General features: G+C 43.9%; 1 protein-coding gene across 4 annotated transcripts in view; it reads left to right on the top strand.

The window, feature by feature from the left end:
- Window positions 1-18,395, top strand: part of CSMD3 (CUB and Sushi multiple domains 3) — a 1,311,906-nt gene that overhangs the window by 886,111 nt on the left and 407,400 nt on the right. For all 4 annotated transcript variants that reach the window (XM_090040525.1, XM_090040524.1, XM_090040523.1 and 1 more), the window contains one exon: window positions 4,671-4,840. In XM_090040525.1, coding sequence (XP_089896651.1) covers window positions 4,671-4,840 — 170 coding nt within the window. The remainder of the gene's footprint in view (window positions 1-4,670; window positions 4,841-18,395) is intronic.

The following is an 18,395-nucleotide window of genomic DNA, read 5'->3' as shown; positions in this document are numbered from 1 at the left end:
GAAGGAGAGCACTCAGCACCTCCAGAGACCCTTCCTGCAGCCGTGAACATTGAGGGTCATAATCTTAAATGACCTCATGGCTGTAGGGGGTGGAGTAGATGGTTCAGTAGGTGGCTCATGAATCTCAACGCCCAGTGTGGGGCCTGCTGGTTTGTGTAGCACCCTCCCATATGTATAGAGGGCATCTATGAAACTGGGGGCCCATCTATAGATCCAAGAATTGCACCTTTGGGCCCCCTTGCCTTCCCTGGCCAGTGCCCTTGGAGTGGTGGGGATGCTGTCAAAATCTCCCCAGTGGATCAAGGCTAACTTGCTGGCAGAGCAGTGGGTGTAGTCACAGTCAAGAAATGCAAGTATTTCATCCCTGGAGACCATTGGGACCAAGAGGTCTGCAGGCTCCATGGAGCCTTCTGATTCCTGGGGCTCAGAGGGCTCTTTAGGCACCATCTGAACCCCTGGTTCTGCTAAGACCCCAGACTCTGGTTGGGATTAGGAGAGCTCTGCAGCCCCCTGGGACAGGGGTGGGGGTAAGGTGGGAGTGGGGCTCCTTTACAAGATGATGGGGTAAGAGCTGGAGACCTGGGGGGTCCCCAATGAGATGGGTTCATTGATTAGGGGACCCTGCTGTGATCCTCTCTGGTGCAGGATTATGGGGCAGGCTGGAGGTGAGGTTTTCCTGAGAAGGGGAGGGAAGAGACCCACCAGGCACTGGGGTGTCTCCAGTGTCTACCTCAGGATATTGACAAAGGGGACCTCCTCCTTCAGGACTCACTGGGGTGATCCCCAGGGCCTCTATATCCCCCTGTTCAGGGGGAGGAGGCTCTGCTGCCAACCCTTCCTTTGGGTAGGCATCAGCCTTGACACCCATGTTTCATGGGGTAGGCCGTGGTCAGCAGAATGAAGGGCTTCCTCTGTGGGATCCTGTTCAGGACTATCCAGCAGTCCCAAAACCTCCTCCATGGGGATCATCCATTTGATCTTTCCTGGGGGTGGGGTGTCAGGCACAGCTGGGGAGGCCCGTGGAGGCTGGACCGCTTCTTCCCACCATGTGGTGGTCTTGGGAGGGGGAGAGGAGTCCTCCACATCAGAGGGCTCCAGCTGTGCCCAGGCCTTCCTCTTGCCTTTACGCCCAGAGAGTACCTGCATCCACTCAGCCATGGGGTGGTCCTCCAGTGGACAGGCTCCAGCAAGTGAAGGTGGTGGTTGAGGGGGCTGCTCCCTCTTTCCCCTTGGTTGCTGGTGCCCTCCTTGGGACTCCGCCAAACTTGGCTGGGGGGGCGGGGTCCCTTGAGCTCATGAGGGGGCTCATGGTTGTGGCTAAGGTGCCAGAGGGGCCTGAGGGGGGTAGGGCACCAGTGGTATGGGCAACCCTGTTTCCAGTGGGACCCACAGATGCCCTCCCCACCTGGCCCATGGGGGACTCATGATGCAAGTGCCCTGGGGCATGGCATTGGAAGCATTGCAGATCCCCTAGTGTATAGAAAATCCTCACCAGGGCCCCCTCATAAGGAACTACCAGGCACCCGTCAGTCTCCAGCTGTGTTCCCACTGTGAGCTGGATCATGACTGAAAGAGCGCACGTGGCAGAGGCCAGGGTCTTGGCACCCTAGTAAAAGGGCCACCACTGGGGAGATAACTGTCCCCAGGGTTTGGAGCTGGAGGAGCAGGGCTCAACTGGGGATATAGGGAGGGATGGAGCTGAGGACCAGCCTGGTCCCCAGCTCTTCTAGAGGCTTGAGAGGGATGTACTTGCCCTCCAGCACGAGGCCCCTCTCCACTGCCTTTTTTACAGTGGCCTTCAAGGCAAAGAAAATGGAAGTGGGAGGCCACCATGAACTTGGGGGTCCCCCACTACCAGAACCATGGCCTGTACCCAGGTCTCAAAGTTTAGATTCTCCCACTTGGGCAGTTGGCAATTCACCTCATGCCTGTGGGTGAGTGCTAGAAAGGGAGCCCCACTGCCTGAGCTGGAAGGGCCAGCGGGGGAGGATCCAGCCCCCACTGGCTTCAGGTCCCTTCACAGTTGCCTGTGCACAGCTGTGGTTCCCCCCACCCCACCCCTCCAGGGTCCAGGGACAGACTTAGTGGGTGTGCTAACTAGTGTAGTGCATCTGGTCTCCTCAGGCACTAGTAGTCTAGGCTTGGAGGGAGGGCCCTTGCCCTTCTCACCCCCAGTTGTGGAGGAGACTGAAGAGGAACCCTTCCCACTGTCCTTGCCTTTGGTTCCCAATGATGGGACTCCCTACCAGAATCCTACCTGCCCTTGCAGAAGAGGTTGCAGGCTTTTCCACCCCCAGAGGAGGTTGGACTGTCTCTGGGGTGGAGGCTTCAGGGACATGCATCCTCTTGGGGGCTTGGCTGGGATCCACCCCCATAGTGGGGCCTGCAGGAAGCTCTGTGGGGGCACCTGCCCCCCAGAAGGTTCCTGTCTTGCCATTGTTTCACTTGAGGCCAGGGAAGATAAAGAAAAACAAAATAACCCTTGGAGCTGGTGAATCCAGTAGGGGCAGGCTGGGGTTGTGGGGTAGATGGCGGGGGTAGGAAGGAAGCTCCCTGAGCCACAGCCCCACTTGGAAAAATACCAGGAGGCCTATGCTTTGAGAATGTGGGGAGGGGGAAAAACACACACACACAAGGGATGGGGAAACTCACTCTGGCTTACTCAGCCACACAACAGACACCAGGTCAGGAGAAGTGGAACACAGGACTTACCACCCAAGGGTAAAAACACATAGGCAAGGCTACTGAGGCAGATGAAAAAGATGGCTGGAGTTTTGGAGGAGCTTTGTTTGTGGAAGATCTGTCCAGAAGCCCCTCAGGCCTCCAGCCAGGCACTCAGTAGCAGAGCAGTAGGCAAGAAGACAAATCAGGATCAGATACAGTGAGGTAGCTGTGGGGGAGGGCAGGAACAGTCAGTCAGTTAGGAAGTAATCCAGTGCAGGTGTGGTGTCAGATGGTGCAGCATGGAATCTCCCTCTCTCCTGAGAGTAAGCAGCAGCAGCAACAATAGTAGTAGTGATGGTATGATCTGTTCAGTTCAGCAACTCAGGGTATGCTTCTGGTGAAAGTGGAGGTGGCCTGCCAAGGCAGCTAGGGCAGGCAAGGTACCTTTAGGCTCCAGCAGTGATGGTGGGGGAGGGGCCCACAGGCAGCTCAGGCTCCCTCCCCAGGCAGTCCCCCAAACACAGCTTCGCAGTGGGATAGGCAGCAGGCTGAAACAGGGGTACAGAATGTGGGATACGGTGCTGGGGTGCAGTACAGTGCAGTGGGCCCCTCCCTGAGTAGGGCACTGCATGCAGCAGAGGACCCCCCCCTTGGGGCGTGGCTGCAACAGCAACAGCAGCAGCCTTCAAGAAAGGGCAGAAAGGGGGCAGTTTTTTGTACTGATGGGAGGGCAGCTTATTGTACTAGTTCCCTCTGGCTCCAGATCTGGGAAGATCCAGGTAAGGTTTTTTTGCCTCAAGCGGCACAATTTTCTCCACAACAAAGTGCATGTCCAAGCATGTGCACTGAGACAAAAAGCCCCGGCTCAAATTTACATCACTTCTATTTCAGATGCTGTAAGAACACATGTTTGCATGTGTGGACAAGACCTAAACATTTTTCTTTTTCTTTTTTTCTTTTCTTTTTTTTTACATATTAGAATTAGATATTTGCATAAAATACATTTTAGGGGTGCACTTATTCCAGAGGCAAGTATTATAAACAAAGGATATTTAGTCTCAGGTTAAATTTAAAATCACTTCAAAATTTCAAATGTATGGAAAGCTTATAGATACAGTCATCTTTAGCATATAGTAACCATGGTTGGGTGTGGAGGGGGAAGAGAGGTACATTTCTTTAAATAGCAATTTAATGTATTTTGGCACAACATCTTCAAAATGTCTTAATTACAAATACATTATAAATGCAGATTATCACTTTAAAATCACTACAAAATTATGGTTCTTGGATGCCTTCACTCTAATCCCCATAATTTTGGGAATTTGGAGGTCTGGATTTATTTTATGCTTAACCTTAACCATCTATTTCCTTACCATAATTAGTATTATTGGATTGCATTATGTCCTCTATTATTTGATACACTGAACTTTAAATTCATATTACTGTAGATTTTGTGTGGGAATTAGTTTTTTTCCTTTTTTTTCTTTTCACTTTTTGATTATTTAGTTTTCTTCTTCTGTCTAGGTATATTTAGAGCACTTTATTTCCACCATAATTCATACCATCTACCTATCATGTTTGTTTTTATTAATTCATCCTTAGAAAATATGTATTTTTTTGTTACTTTCATGTAGGTCTTCCATATAACTTTCATAGTAGTACTATTTTATTTTAGTTTTTGTTTTTTGTTTTAAGCAATTGGGGGCAGGAATTAAAAGAACTCCTACAAATTTGGGCTTGCTTACATATTCCAATAACTCATTGCAATGACCTGTATTATTTATTCTTAAATCATTTATTGATTTACTCATATTTAAATTACTGTGAGTATTCATTTAGAAAAATTAAATAAATGTTGCACTGGCATGAATCTACAGTAGAACTCAACTGAATATAGGAAAAATGCAATTTTTTTTTAAATAACATTTACATTCCCATTCTTACCATTGCTTACAATATTTATATTTTATGTTAAGCTATGTCTCAACTTTTTGTTTTATTTTCAGCTGAATGTGGAGCCTCCACGACAAATAATGAAGGAATATTGCTGTCTCCCAATTATCCACTCAACTATGAAAACAACCATGAATGCATTTATAGTATTCAGGTACAAGCAGGGAAAGGAATCAATATTTCAGCCCGAACATTTCACTTAGCACAAGGAGATGTTCTTAAGGTAGGTTGTCATTTTTAACATGTATATATTATTTTAAAAAACAATGCTTTCATGTCATCATATCATTTATCTGTGTGTAGCAAAAGAGTTGCAGGTGAGTTTATATTAAAACTATTAAGTACTACCACTGTAGATCAATCTTCTATTTAAACCAGTCCCAAATCTACTAAGAAAATAAGAATCAGGCAGCCTTTTGTCTTATCTACAATCCCCCATTGCTTTGCATGACTATTTTCTGATCACGTATCCATAGAAACGTTTCAAGATTATAAGCATGCTGTGTTGCCTGAAATTTGCATATGAGATTCCCACTTCCCAGGTTGCACATTGATCTTTTAATAGGCAGGTCTGCTTCTTATAATTTATGTTTTTCTTCCAGTTTTTCAAAAGTTGTGTTCTGGTTTAGGAAGTGAGTCTTTTTTCCTGCCAAATTATATCTAGAAGCTAAGTGTATATTGTTTTTAATTTTCAAACAAGTAGCATACTTATAGTGATTCTGAATTTATGTGTAATGTGTCATCTTTTACAAAAAGCCAGGCACTATCAAGTCCAATTGAAGTCAATTTTCAGTGAAGTCATAAAATTATAGCTGGCTTTTTGCACTTTTAAGGATAAGGTCCAATATTAACATTTAAATTATACATTCGATGCAAGATAGCACCTCCAGAGAGTTAGTTTTTAATTGCATTTTATTTATATAGATTAACTAATAGAGTAGCAAAACCTGCACTTTTCATCTGAACATAATGCTTGACAATTACATGCCAGTAATTAATTTTAAATAATGTATGATATGTTAGCTAACTACAACATACCCTTTGAGGCTCCTGTAAATGTGTTGTACAAAGAGCTCATTTACCTCTGAACTATCACATCTTTGTTCTAAAGAAACTGGTGAAATGGCTGAATTATACAGTACCAAACAATTCTGGCAGAGGAGGTGTGTATCTGCCCCAGAACAACTGCAAGATTTCTCAGGAGTGGAATGTTCATAAAAAGACTGATGTCTTTTATAACACTGAGAAAATGTTAATGTGATTATAAAAAGACTTATGTCTTGTAAAACACTGCAAAAATGTAAATGAGAAGAGTTCTTTCTGAATCATTTTGTTATGCCCAAGTGAGACCACTTACCCACTTTTGAGTCCCCTTCTAAAGGTATGTGCAGATGTTAGTAAAATGGTTTTTACTGGTTGTAAGGAAAAAGGAAAAGGACCACCCTGCCCCTTTTCAAAGGGGAAGGGGAAAACTCCTCCTTGGGACTGCCTAAAGAAGCAGCCTTATTTGGTCTACCTCTCCTTGACAGGACCTCCTTGCAGGGAAGACCCTGGCTTTGAAACCCAAGCTTCTCTCAGTCCCTGGCTTCCCTAGTGATCCAGAGCACCCCAACCTTGGGATCTCCTTTTCTGGCCAGCTCTTGGAAAGGAGGGAGAGTGTTTTCTTCTTTAAAGAAGGGAATTATCAAAGTGCCAATTGTCTCCAAAAGCACTGTAGGCGCTGCTTCAGAACAGACAGTCTTTCTTCTCCCATTCCAGTTCCCTCTCTCCTCCCCCAGACATTACTCTGACTGCTCTGGGACTTTTTCTTGATTCACCCTGGGGCTCTCTCTCCACAACTCTCTCTCATTCATTCTCCTCAGGCTCAGTCAGCCACACTTGCAACAAAGCTATAGTCTTAACCTGGGGAAAACAGTCACCCAATTTTCTTGGGGATTCCAATCGGGAGGCAGTTTCTGTGACCTGCTCAGAAACTACAATCTTCCCCTGGAGTGAAAGGGCATCTACTGCAGGAGATATTTATAAAGCCTACCCACACTGAGCCCCGCCAGATGCTCCCCATCAAAACTGCAGGCTGGTGAGAATCCAATTCATCTAGCCTCCTTTATCACAAGGGTATGCAAAAATTTTTGGAGGACCAGATCTACTATTAAATGCATTGTTTTAAGCTGTGTGTTCAGAGATCAGGTCTTACTTGGGTAGAAGTTTGCTTGTGCTGAAAGCTGCACTGGGAATGCAATCTAAGTATATCAGGGTGGGGAGAAAAGTGGGTGGATTGGGTGAGGTCCATGGGGGGTTAGTGAGACAGGGTGTGGCAGGATTGTGGGGGTGGGAGCTCAGTGAAGGGGGGGAGATTGGTGGATCCCCAAGGATAGTCTTGTTTATCTGTGGATATGGAAGTTGCAGAGCTAAAAATAGCCCCAGGGGTGTATAGGAAATGTGCAAGGCTGGGGCTGAGGTTGGGGCTGAGCTTCAACATGTACAGACCTTCATTAGATCAGGCTAAGCTGTTACCAGTCTTTTTTCACCTCCTCAAGTGAGGTAAGTTAGACCAGACCAGCCAGGTTTTGCTTAATCAAACCTCCCAAATGTCTGTACAGATCAGCACTTAGAACTGACACTACTGAATGAAAGGTCCATATGACTACAATAGCAAAAATTAAATTTATTCTTGTTTGAGTTGGATAATAATATAATAAAACAAAAGGGAAAATAAAAAGCAGTTCTTAGTCAATTAACATGTTCAAAAACAATTCTTCAACAGTTACTTTTTAGCTTATTCAAAAATCGTTTCATTTTTGCATTAGGACAAATTATTTTGCTATTTTATTAACTATTACTTTCATTTATGTAGGACTATTGGGTATAAAATAGACAAATTTGAGACCTTAATAAATTAGCTAACTTACCTACATGAAGATTTTTAGTTCTTTATTTTACAGTATGACAGTTGCAATGCTATCTGTAAATGACGTCCAAATTAAAAAAAAACCAAAAACTCAAGTGGCAAAATTGCAAAGTCCTATACAAGGTCTAGTTCTTATACAAGGTCTAAAGAGTAGAAATTCTCTCCCTATGTCAGTAGTGTAGTAAAGAAGAGCTCGGTTATATGGGCATATGGAAGCCAGCACTTGGGAGTGGGAGAAATGAGGGAGAGCTTATCGTAGGCAAAGTGTAGCCAGTCTATTCTTTATGTCCCAAATGCATACAGGAGTGTCAGCATGAGGAGCTTCTCTACCTGTCTAGGTCAGGAAGGTTACCTTTTCCTCCTTTGTTCATATTTTTAAAACGATGAGACATGGTAGTTTCTCTAAAATATAGTTGTTTCTCTATTTGTATCTCCCTCAGAAGAACCTGTTTTGATGCAGCTGTCTCCCTTGCAGCCCTAATTCAGGCCTGAGGTTCAGGCTCTGCTGCCAGGTTTATTTCTTTTTTTTAATTAATACATGTAAAATTCATAAGCAGTCCTGCCTTTGGTTAAAACCTAGGACTCCCATCCTGTTGTGTGGGATGATAAAGTTGTGGAGCATTAAAAGTATGTCCCAGATATAGTGAGTAACATGGGGGGAAAGCCCTTCCATGCCATGCTTATATAAAGCAACTGCTTCCTATGTGGGGTTCCTTATTCTGGTCTCAATAATGGGCTATACCTAAATTTTAATTTGTGAACAATTTTAAACATAGACAGTAGTACCAACATTCTTGTGGTAATTTTAAACATCTCTCTTCCTGGAAGCTTAAACTTGTCTTTATTTGAAATTGATTTTAATGCTCTACTGATTTCAGTAATGCCACTGAAAAAGGAAAATAGGAGGAACTTCAAAGAAAGTTGCCCCTGCCCCAGGCCTGGTACAATCTGTGGGCAAGGCAAGAGCCCACAAGGGGACACTTGCCTGCCTGTACGCAAATGCCAGGAGCTTGGGGAATAAGCAGGAGGAGCTCGTCCTCCTGATCAATGCAAATAATTATGATGTCATAGGGATAACAGAGACCTGGTGGGACTCCACCCATGACTGGATCACAGGTATAGATGGCTATACCCAGTACAGGAGGGATCGTGTAGATAAAAGGGGTGAGGGTGTAGCTCTCTATGTTAAGGAAATCTACGTGTCCCTGCAAGCTGATATTGGTGACCAGGGTGGACAACTGGAGACCCTCTGGGTTAAAATCTATGGGGAACATGGCACAGGGGACACAACAGTAGAAGTCTAATACAGACCTCCCACACAAAGTCCTGAGCTTGACCAGGAGTTCACCTGGGAACTGCCTGAGGCCGCATGCTCCAGGACCATGGTCGTCATGGGTGACTTCAATTACCCAGGCATCTCGTGGGAGGATCACTCAGCAAAATCCAAGTGGTTGCAAAGCTTCCTCTCATGCGTGGATGACCTCTACCTGATTCAAGAAGTTTATGGACCAACGAGAGGCAAAATGCTGCTCGACCTGGTATTGGCTACTGGGGATGACCTAATAGGTGACCTAGTGATTGATGGGAAGCTGGGTGACAGCGACCACGAGCTGATCACCTTCACCATCTGCTGTAAAGCTGGCAAGGCAGTCAGCAATACGGAAGTCCTTGACTTCAGGAAAGCCAATGTTGACAAGCTCAGGACGCTTAACAGTGAGGCCCTACAGGACCATGACCCAAGGGAGAGGGGAGTTCAAGAAGAGTGGTTGCTCCTCAAGGGAGTGATCCTCAGTGCACAAGCTAAGTCTTTTCCATCTCGGAGGAAAGGCAGCAAGAGGGCACAACAGCCCCCGTGGCTCTCCAGGGACCTAATAGACCTCCTGAGGCTAAAAAGAAAGGCCTACAAAGGATGGAGGATGGGATTCACCTCCAAGGAGGATTATTCTGCATGGGTCCGGTCCTGCAGGGAGCAAACCCGGAAAGCCAAGGCTGCAACTGAACTCCAACTAGCTTCAAGCATCAAGGACAATAAAAAGTCCTTTTTCAGATATGGGGGGAGCCAAAGGAAAAGCAAGGGCAACATTGGAGCCCTGCTGAACCAGATGGGGCAACTGACAACTGACACCCAGGAAAAAGCCAACCTATTAAATGGGTATTTTGCATCGGTTTTTCATCAGTCCCATGGGACGTCCATGCCCACTATGGGATAGGGAATTCTGGGTGAGGGAGATCCCCTGCCCTTCATTAATGCTGACCTCGTGAAAGAACACCTTGAGAAGCTGGATACCTTCAAGTCAACTGGCCCTGACAATTTACACCCCAGGGTACTCAAGGAGCTGGTAAGCATCATAGCCCAGCCTCTGGCATGGATCTTTGAAAACTCCTGGCACTCTGGTGTAGTGCCCAAAGACTGGAAGAAGGCCAATGTGGTGCCTATCTTCAAGAAAGGAGGAAATTGGATCTGGCTAACTATAGGCCCATCAACCTGGCTTCTATCCCAGGGAAAATCTTAGAAAAGTTTATTAAAGAGGCCATCCTTAATGGACTGGCCAATGCCAACACCCTAAGGGATATCCAGCATGGGTTTGTTGCAGGTAGGTCTTGCTTGACCAATCTCATTTCCTTCTATGACCAGGTGACCTATCACCTGGACAAGGGAGAAGAGATTGATGTCATATATCTTGACTTCAAAAAAGCCTTTGATCTGGTATCCCATGATCAGCTCTTGGCAAAACTGGCCAATTGTGGCCTTGGGTCCACCATGATCCACTGGCTGGAAAATTGGCTCCGTGGTCAGACCCAGAGGATAGTAATTGATGGCAGTCACTCATCATGGTGTCCTGTGACCAGTGAGGTGCCCCAAGGCTCTGTCCTTGGACACATATTGCTCAACATCTTCATTAATGATGTGGACACTGGAGTCAGCAGCAGTCTGGCCAAGTTTGCCGATGACACCAAACTTTGGGGCAAAGCATCCATGCCAGAAGACAGGCAGGTGATCCAGGCTGACATGGACAGGCTCAGCAAATGGTCAGATGAGAACCTGATGGTGTTTAATACTGAAAAATGCAAGGTTCTCCACCTTGGGAAGAAAAACCTGCAGCACCTTTATAGGCTTAACAGAGCTATGCTGGCTAGCACTACAGAAGAAAGAGACTTGGGGGTCATCATTGACCACAAGATGAACATAAGCCTGGAATGCAGTGCTCCGGCTAGTAAAGTGACCAAAACACTGGATTGCATCCATAGATGCTTCTCAAGCAAATCCCAGGATGTCATTTTCCCCTTGTACTTAGCCTTGGTGAGGCTGCAGCTGGAGTACCGTGTCCAGTTTTGGGCTCCACAATTCAAAAAGGATGTGGAGAAGCTTGACAGAGTCCAGAGAACAGCCACGCATGTGATCAGAGGTCAGGAAAACACCTTACAACAACAGGAAGGCTGAGAGCCATGGGCTCTTTAGCTTGGAAAAATGCAGGCTCAGGGGTGATCTGATGGCCACCTATAAGTTTATCAGGGGTGGCCATCAGTATCTGGGGGAACGTTTGTTCACCAGAGCACCCCAAGCGATGATGAGGTCGAATGGTCATAAACTACTACAAGACAGTTTCAGGCTGGACATAAATTTCTTTACTGTCCGAGCCCCCAAGGTCTGGAACAGCCTGCCATCGGAGGTGGTTCAAGCACCTACATTGAACACCTTCAAGAGTAAATTGGATGCTTATCTTGCTGGGATCCTATGACCCCAGCTGACTTCCTGCCCTTTGGGCAGGGGGCTGGACTCGATGACCTTCCAAGGTCCCTTCCAGCCCTAATGTCTATGAAATCTGTGAAAGTTACTTAAGATGGGACATGAAGCATAATAACTATTCTATCTTTCCATGTGATTGCAGGACCATGTAATTCCAGAATAAAAATATATTTTTCTAGTTGAACTTCAGCCAAATTGATTACTCCAAATATGAGTGCCATGACGTGTCCTGCAATAACTATTGCAATTAATTTACCTATGTAAACAAGACATAAGAACTAGCCTTTAGGAGATATAATTTCTCCAGAATGTCTCCCTCTTTCTGCCTGTTGTCTCTAATCCCTTTTCTTGATTTGAGTCCTTCCAGACAGTCCATATATTTCATCTGTTTCTTTAGGGTAGGTCTATATTAGAGGTTTGCCCTATATTGTGTCCTATGTTTGCCTTAGAAGTCCAAATATTCTGCAATGCTGATTTGTTCATTACTAGATACAGTGGTCTCTGGTGAACCCAACTACTTTGACTGCCTTTCTATTAGGATCCTTTGACACAGCTGAAGGTGATTCCTCAATAGTGGATTTAAAGGAAAGCCTGCACTCTGCACTTTTCATTTTGTTTTTCATAATCTGGCAATTGGTGGTTACAGATCAAAATCAAATCTAGTGCTATAACTATCTGCTAAGGCAGAAAAACAATTGGAAAGGCTACACCACAACATAAATCTTCAGTCCAGGCTGAGGAGGAGGAGTTGCCATTTATCATGACTGATTTGGTGTAGAATGTGAGATTCAGAACATTTACTTTACATGTCTTCCCTTTAATGTGTGATTTACACAGTAATTAATATGATTGATATGACTCTGTCTAATTATATTTGTGTATTTTTCATTAGAAATACAACAAATATATAACATAGTAAGCATAATTTCATATAAGTGTATTCTGCTTGTGGCACTGTCAAATCTTGATTGAATGCTGATGAAGGTTGCATGGGGGCATATGGATGAGGCTAGATCCCTATAGTTATTGCATGCCATTTAATTTAAATCAATCTTTAGTGACTATAAAGCAGTTGTTTTCTTTTTTTTAATTGTACTGATGACTGAGTTTGTGCACTGTAATGATTCCAGAATTCTAAATTTGAGAGTGACTTGTTGGGGTGGCAAACATAGAGGAAAAGTAGAAATGAACAGTTTCTGAATTTATTAAATATTCTTATTCCCTGATTCCGTCTTTAAAAAAAGAAAAGAAAAACAACAGACTCTGGCTTCCCACAAGACATTCATGTTTCCAAGAAAAGTATTAACATATCCTGAAAAAGGAAGTTCTTTATTGCTTTAAATAGAAATATAATGCTAACTATTAATACTACATAATTCAAAATAAACACACTATTATTATTAACAAGGGGTAAGATATTTCAGTGTATAAATTCAAGTAGTATAAGATGCAGAGAAAGAAGCAAAACTGAGTAAGAAGGAGCTGGAGACTCAAAAGAAGGGTGAAAACCAGAGCTGTGTAGAGAATGGAAGTTCTGTTACATGAAAGATTTGGAACTTTGTTTTCATTCCAGTAAGAAATGAAACTAAGATATGTTGAACTTTAGATAAAAAAGAAAAAAAACCATTCTGGAAACAAAGTTTGTTTGAATTGGTAAAAATAAGACTGAAAGATGACCCTAAGTGAAAACAAAAAAATGTTCCCTGTGCTGCATATATTTGTGGCATGAGCTCAAAATTTGATACCTGGAAATCCAGGAATCAAAAAACAAACAAACAAAAAACACGGAGAAAAAGTGGGGCAAGGCATGGTCCTACACCGTACCCTGAGTCAAACAGACTTGGCTTCTCCAGAGGTGCTCTGGCATCCAGCCAGAGCATCTCTATAGTGCTCCTGCTGCCCAACATGCTCCCTCTGTGTGTGGGGTGGAGGGGGTGGCAAGCAGGTGTGACCTGGTCACTGTCCCTGGTAAGTAGACACTGGGGATGTGTGAGGGGGATTGTATGGGGGCTGTGGGAGTAGGGATATTGGATGGGGATGGGGGTGGGGTGGGCTGGTTGAGGGGTGTGGGTCCCCTGCAGGACTCACAACCCTTCCCCTCAACACTGCAGTTTAAGTCTAAGTTAGATATTAGGACAAACTTTTTCACTGAAATGGTAATGAAGCATTGGAACAGGTTACCCAGAGAGGTTGTCACATTTCCATCCTTTGAGGTTTTTAAACCTAGCTAGACAAAGCCATGGCTGGGATGATATAGTTAAGGATGGGCCTGGTTTGAGCATGGGGTTGGACTAGATGAACTGCTGAGGTCCCTTCCAAACCTAATTTTCTGTGAATCTATGATTCTATGATATCTGAAGGGCATATTTCACCTGACTCAGGAAAACAGTAAATAACATTCTATGGACTGGGATATAAAAAGAAGTCTAAACAAGCTGGAATGTCCTAAAGAATGTAACATTGGAAGCTCAGCTCTTGGATGACAGTTGAAAGTGGAAACACTGGAAAATGGATAGCATAGCATGTAAGAAGTCACAGGGACAAAGTGTAAAACAATAAATTTATAAATATTTAGAGGGTTAAAAAGTGATCACTAACAGCTGATGTGGATTGTTTAAGGACAAATCACACCCAACTAAATTGGTTTATCTTTTTTACAGGGTTTAGTGGATAAGTGAACATAATATGCCTAGAATTTAGTAAGTAAGACCCTTTATAATGCCATACTCACAAGTTGGAGAAATGTAGGTTAGAGAGAATCACTATTAAATAGACCCAAAATTAGATGTATAAACACAAGCAAAAAGTAGTTATACATTTATTGATGTCAGACTGGCAGAAGGTCTCAGTGGGGTTCCACACAGCTTTATTTTACATTGAGACTTGCTTAATATTGTTATTAATGATTTAGGTGCAGGCATACTTGATTTAAGTTGCAGATGACATAAATTCCAGTGCCTTGGAGGATAGGGTTATATCTCCAAGGAATCTTGATAAATGTAAGAATTGGACAACAGGCAACAGAATAAAATTCAACAAAGACAAATACATGATATTTCATAGAGAAATGGCACTGGCACTCAATGACCAGTGGTGTCCCCCAAGGCTCCTTTCTCAGAGCTAGACTCTTTAACATCTTTATAAATGATCTGGATTCTGGTGTTAGACATGGACTGGCTAAGTTCGCTTATGATACTAAACTTTGGGAAACCGTGTCCACACTTAAGGATAGGCTGGTTATCCATGCCAACCTCAATAGGCTTGCAAGGTTGGTGGATGAAAACCTGATGGCATTCAATATGGAGAAATTCAAGGTGCTCCATCTCAGGAAGAAAAACCCGCATCATACTTATAGGCTTGGCAGTGCTACACTTGCTAGCACCACAGCTGAAAGAGACTTGGGGGTTATTATTGACTGACCACAAGTTAAACATGAGCCACAGCTGGTAAAGGGAACAAAACTCTGGCTTGCATCCATCAGTGCTTCTCAAGAAAGTTCCAAAATGTCATCCTTCCATTCTACTAGGCCTTGGTGAGGCTGCAGCTGGAGTACTGTATCCAGTTCTGGGCTCCACAATTCAAAAAGGACATGGATAAGCTTGAGAGATTCCAGAGGAGAGTCATGTGGATGATCAGAGAGCAAGAGAACAGGCCCTATGAGGAGAGGCTGAGATCCATGGGACTCTTCAGCCTGGAGAAGTGCAGGCTCAGGGGTGACTTGCTGGCAGCCTGTAAGTACTTAAGGGATATGCATCGGGACCTGAGGAAACACGGGTTCACCAGAGCACCCCAAGGGATAACAAGGTCCAACAGTCATAAACTCCTGCAAGACCATCTTATGCTGGACATAAGGAAAAACGTATTTACTGTCCAAGCTCCCAAGGCCTGGAATAGACTTCCCCCAGGGTGGTGGAAGCTCCTACTCTGGATTCTTATAAGAAACATTTGGCTACTCTTCTTGCTGGGACCCTTTGACCCTAGATGACTTCCTGCCCCTTGGGCAGGGGACTGGACCTGATGATCTTGTAAAGTCCTTTGCAGCCCTAATGTCTATGAAATAATAATAACAAAAGAAAGATTGCAGTAGCAGCTTTCAAATATTTGATGTAAAGAAGATCAAGAAGTATTGTTCTCCTTTCCTACAGAAGGAAGTTCAAAATAGAGGGCACCCTAAAAATATCAGCCTAGTGTTCAACAGTAATGAATAAGTAAATAAAATCTTATCTATGATTAAGAAAGGTATTGAAAACAAAACTGCAAAAATGTTGTATCATTATATAAATCCATGGTGGGCCTGCATTTGAGTACTTCCACTCCAAGCCCTTTGCTCAGGGTAGGATATAAATCTAACAACAAATGAATAAATAGAATGGCAAGAACTGCACACAGTATATGTGTAAAAGAATACATACAAAATAAGGTATGGAGTATGGGAACAGAGAAAATTGCAAGTATAAAAAAGAGTTGGAAAAGACTGTTGGACTATTCGACTGAGAAAGAAAAAGCAAGTCTAAAATAAACCAAAGGAAAATAAACCTTTTTTCATAAAATATAATTATATTTTGAATTAATTGCCACTGTTTTTTTGTGGTTTAAAAATATGAGCCCAGTTTATGGAAGATAGCTCTATGAGCAGTTATTAAACACAGTAGTTAAGGATGTAACCTACTTCTGGTAACTGTGAGCATATGACAGGGTATAAATCACTCTGCACATTCTTGTTTTCTAATACTTTTCCTCTAAAACTTCTACTTGTAACTGTTAGAGAGATGGACAGTTGGGTCAGAGTCCTGTCGCACTTTACATGCACAAATGGCACTTACCCAGACAAATAACTGATGTTTTCGGCACTTATGCCCATTTAGCCACCCTATTCCATGCACAACATGGACACACAAGTGTTGATACTGCAACTAGGATTCTTGGTTGTAGCCATTTTGGTTTAAGGACATAGGCAGACAAGGTTATTTGGGTCAAAGCAATATCTTTTTTGGACCAACCAAACAGTTGGCAGAATTGTTCTTTGCAAGCTTTGGGGTACAAACATCCTTCTTCAGGCACAGGAAGAGTTTGTTGTTGCTTTGTGCTTTCTCCTGGGTAGAATGGAAGCCAGTATGCAAAATGCAGGCCTGTAAAAATGCAAATACATATCAGTGAGGGTCACAGGCCTTGTGGGACAATAGTTATGAGACAGGTAGTTGTGGGAGGGAGGAAATGAGAGGGAATTTAAAGTGGTGATAGTATGTAACTGGTAAAGTTCAGACAGGTTACCTGAGGTTATCAGATGACCGGAAGGTTATAATGTGCCATAAATCCAATGCTATATTTAGTCCAAGATCTTTTTGTATACAGTAGATTTATGATGTGAAGTTAGTAGACTCATCTACAAAAGGTGTTTTGTAAATTCCCTTTGAGGATTAGAAGAGAGAGATTGCAGAGATAGCAGTTATTTTGTGAGAAATGTGCACGCACAGGTATTGGGTGTTTTGGTGTTTGATAGATTTTTGGTGTGTGTTCATTCTGGTGCACAGTTGTTGTTTGGCACACCATGCTGCACCAACCGCACGCGGTGGGTCAGATTGATGGTTCCATGGGCCACATGTTTGACATACTTGAGTTATATCATGGGAGGACAGATGTTTTTACTTGGCTACACATTTTTATGTCCATTTGTTAAAGACAGACTGATTCAACATATTAGTCTTTCAAAATAAGGGCCTTGTCATACGGTAATATTGGGTGGGCAAAATCTAGACCATGGGCCAGATTCATCCCCCTGAGGGATTTTCTCCTGCCTGTGGTGGGTCCCTTGTTTCTGCCTGGCCCAGGTGCAGGGGGCAGCCCAGATTGGGGTGTGTGTAGCTGGTCCCACCACCCCCAGGAGCAGAGCAGGAGTGGGGCAGCATGGTGACCAGACTCCTGGCACAGGAAATTGTAATATTAATTGTAATAGTACAATTCTGCCCACTTTCAGTCAGGAGGAATCCCAGACCTCTGGACTGGACTCTTCGGGTGAAATACTGGCTTCTTGGAAGTCAATAGCAGATCTTTATCTGAGTTCACTGGAGCCAGAATTTCATCTTAAATCACTGTTTCTGCTGCAGAAATACTAAGGAGCATGCCATGAGTCTACTGTCATTGTCCTTGCAACATGGAAAATTATTGGTCAACATTTGGTAGTAACGGTGCAAATAATATATGTTGATTCCTTCTTAGCCAGTATTCATTTCCTTTTTATGTGGCATGAATGAAATATAAGAAAGGCAAGGTGACTAAAACAGAAAGTGATACAAAGACATGGCAACCAGGTACATGTGTTTGTTTATTGGACTAAGGGAAATTCCTAGTATTCTCAATGAAAAGGTTGTATGTTATCTTGATATTCAGTTGACTCAACCTGAAGAAAAATTTTGCTGCTGTTATTATTTAGTCAGTATTTAAAGGCATCATATTCCTTAACCCTCTTAAATACAGGTATCTTATTGAACTGACAAGTGCAGAGTACTGCACCTAGGGAAAAAGAACCAGCAGCATACCTACAAGCTGGGGAACTCCCTTCTCATCAGCACAGAGGCAGAAAAGGATCTTGGAGTCATTATTGATTTCAAGATGAACATGGGCCACCAATGTGGGGATGCAGTCAGAAAGGCTAACTGCAGTTTGTCATGAATCTACAGATGCGTTACGAGCAGGTCCAAGGAGGTGATCCTCCCCCTCTGTGTGACACTGCTCAGGCCGCAGCTGGAGTACTGCGTTCAGTTCTGGGCGCCGCACTTCAAGAGGGATGTGGACAACATGGAGAGGGTCCAGAGGAGGCCACTTGCATGATCGGGGGCAGCAGGGCAGGCCCTCTGAGGAGAGGCTATGGGACCTGAACCTGTTTAGCCTCTGCAAGAGAAGGCTGAGGGGGGATCTAGTGGCCATCTATAAACTGGCCAAGGGAGACCAGCAGACCAGGGAGAGTCCCTGTTCCCCCCAAGCACTACTGGGAGTAACAAGGAATAATAGCCATAAGTTGACAGAGAGTAGATTCAGGCTAGATATCAGGAGGCGCTACTTCACTGTCAGTCTGGCTAGGATCTGGAACCAACTTCCAAGAGAAGTGGTGCTCGCTTCTACCCT

The sequence above is a fragment of the Crocodylus siamensis genome, chromosome 3, assembly GCF_052110815.1.
Source record: "Crocodylus siamensis isolate JL-2025a chromosome 3, ASM5211081v1, whole genome shotgun sequence".
In the NCBI taxonomy this organism is placed as follows: domain Eukaryota; kingdom Metazoa; phylum Chordata; order Crocodylia; family Crocodylidae; genus Crocodylus; species Crocodylus siamensis.
Note: the sequence above shows the minus strand (reverse complement) of the source record. Positions and strands in the feature narration are given on the sequence as shown.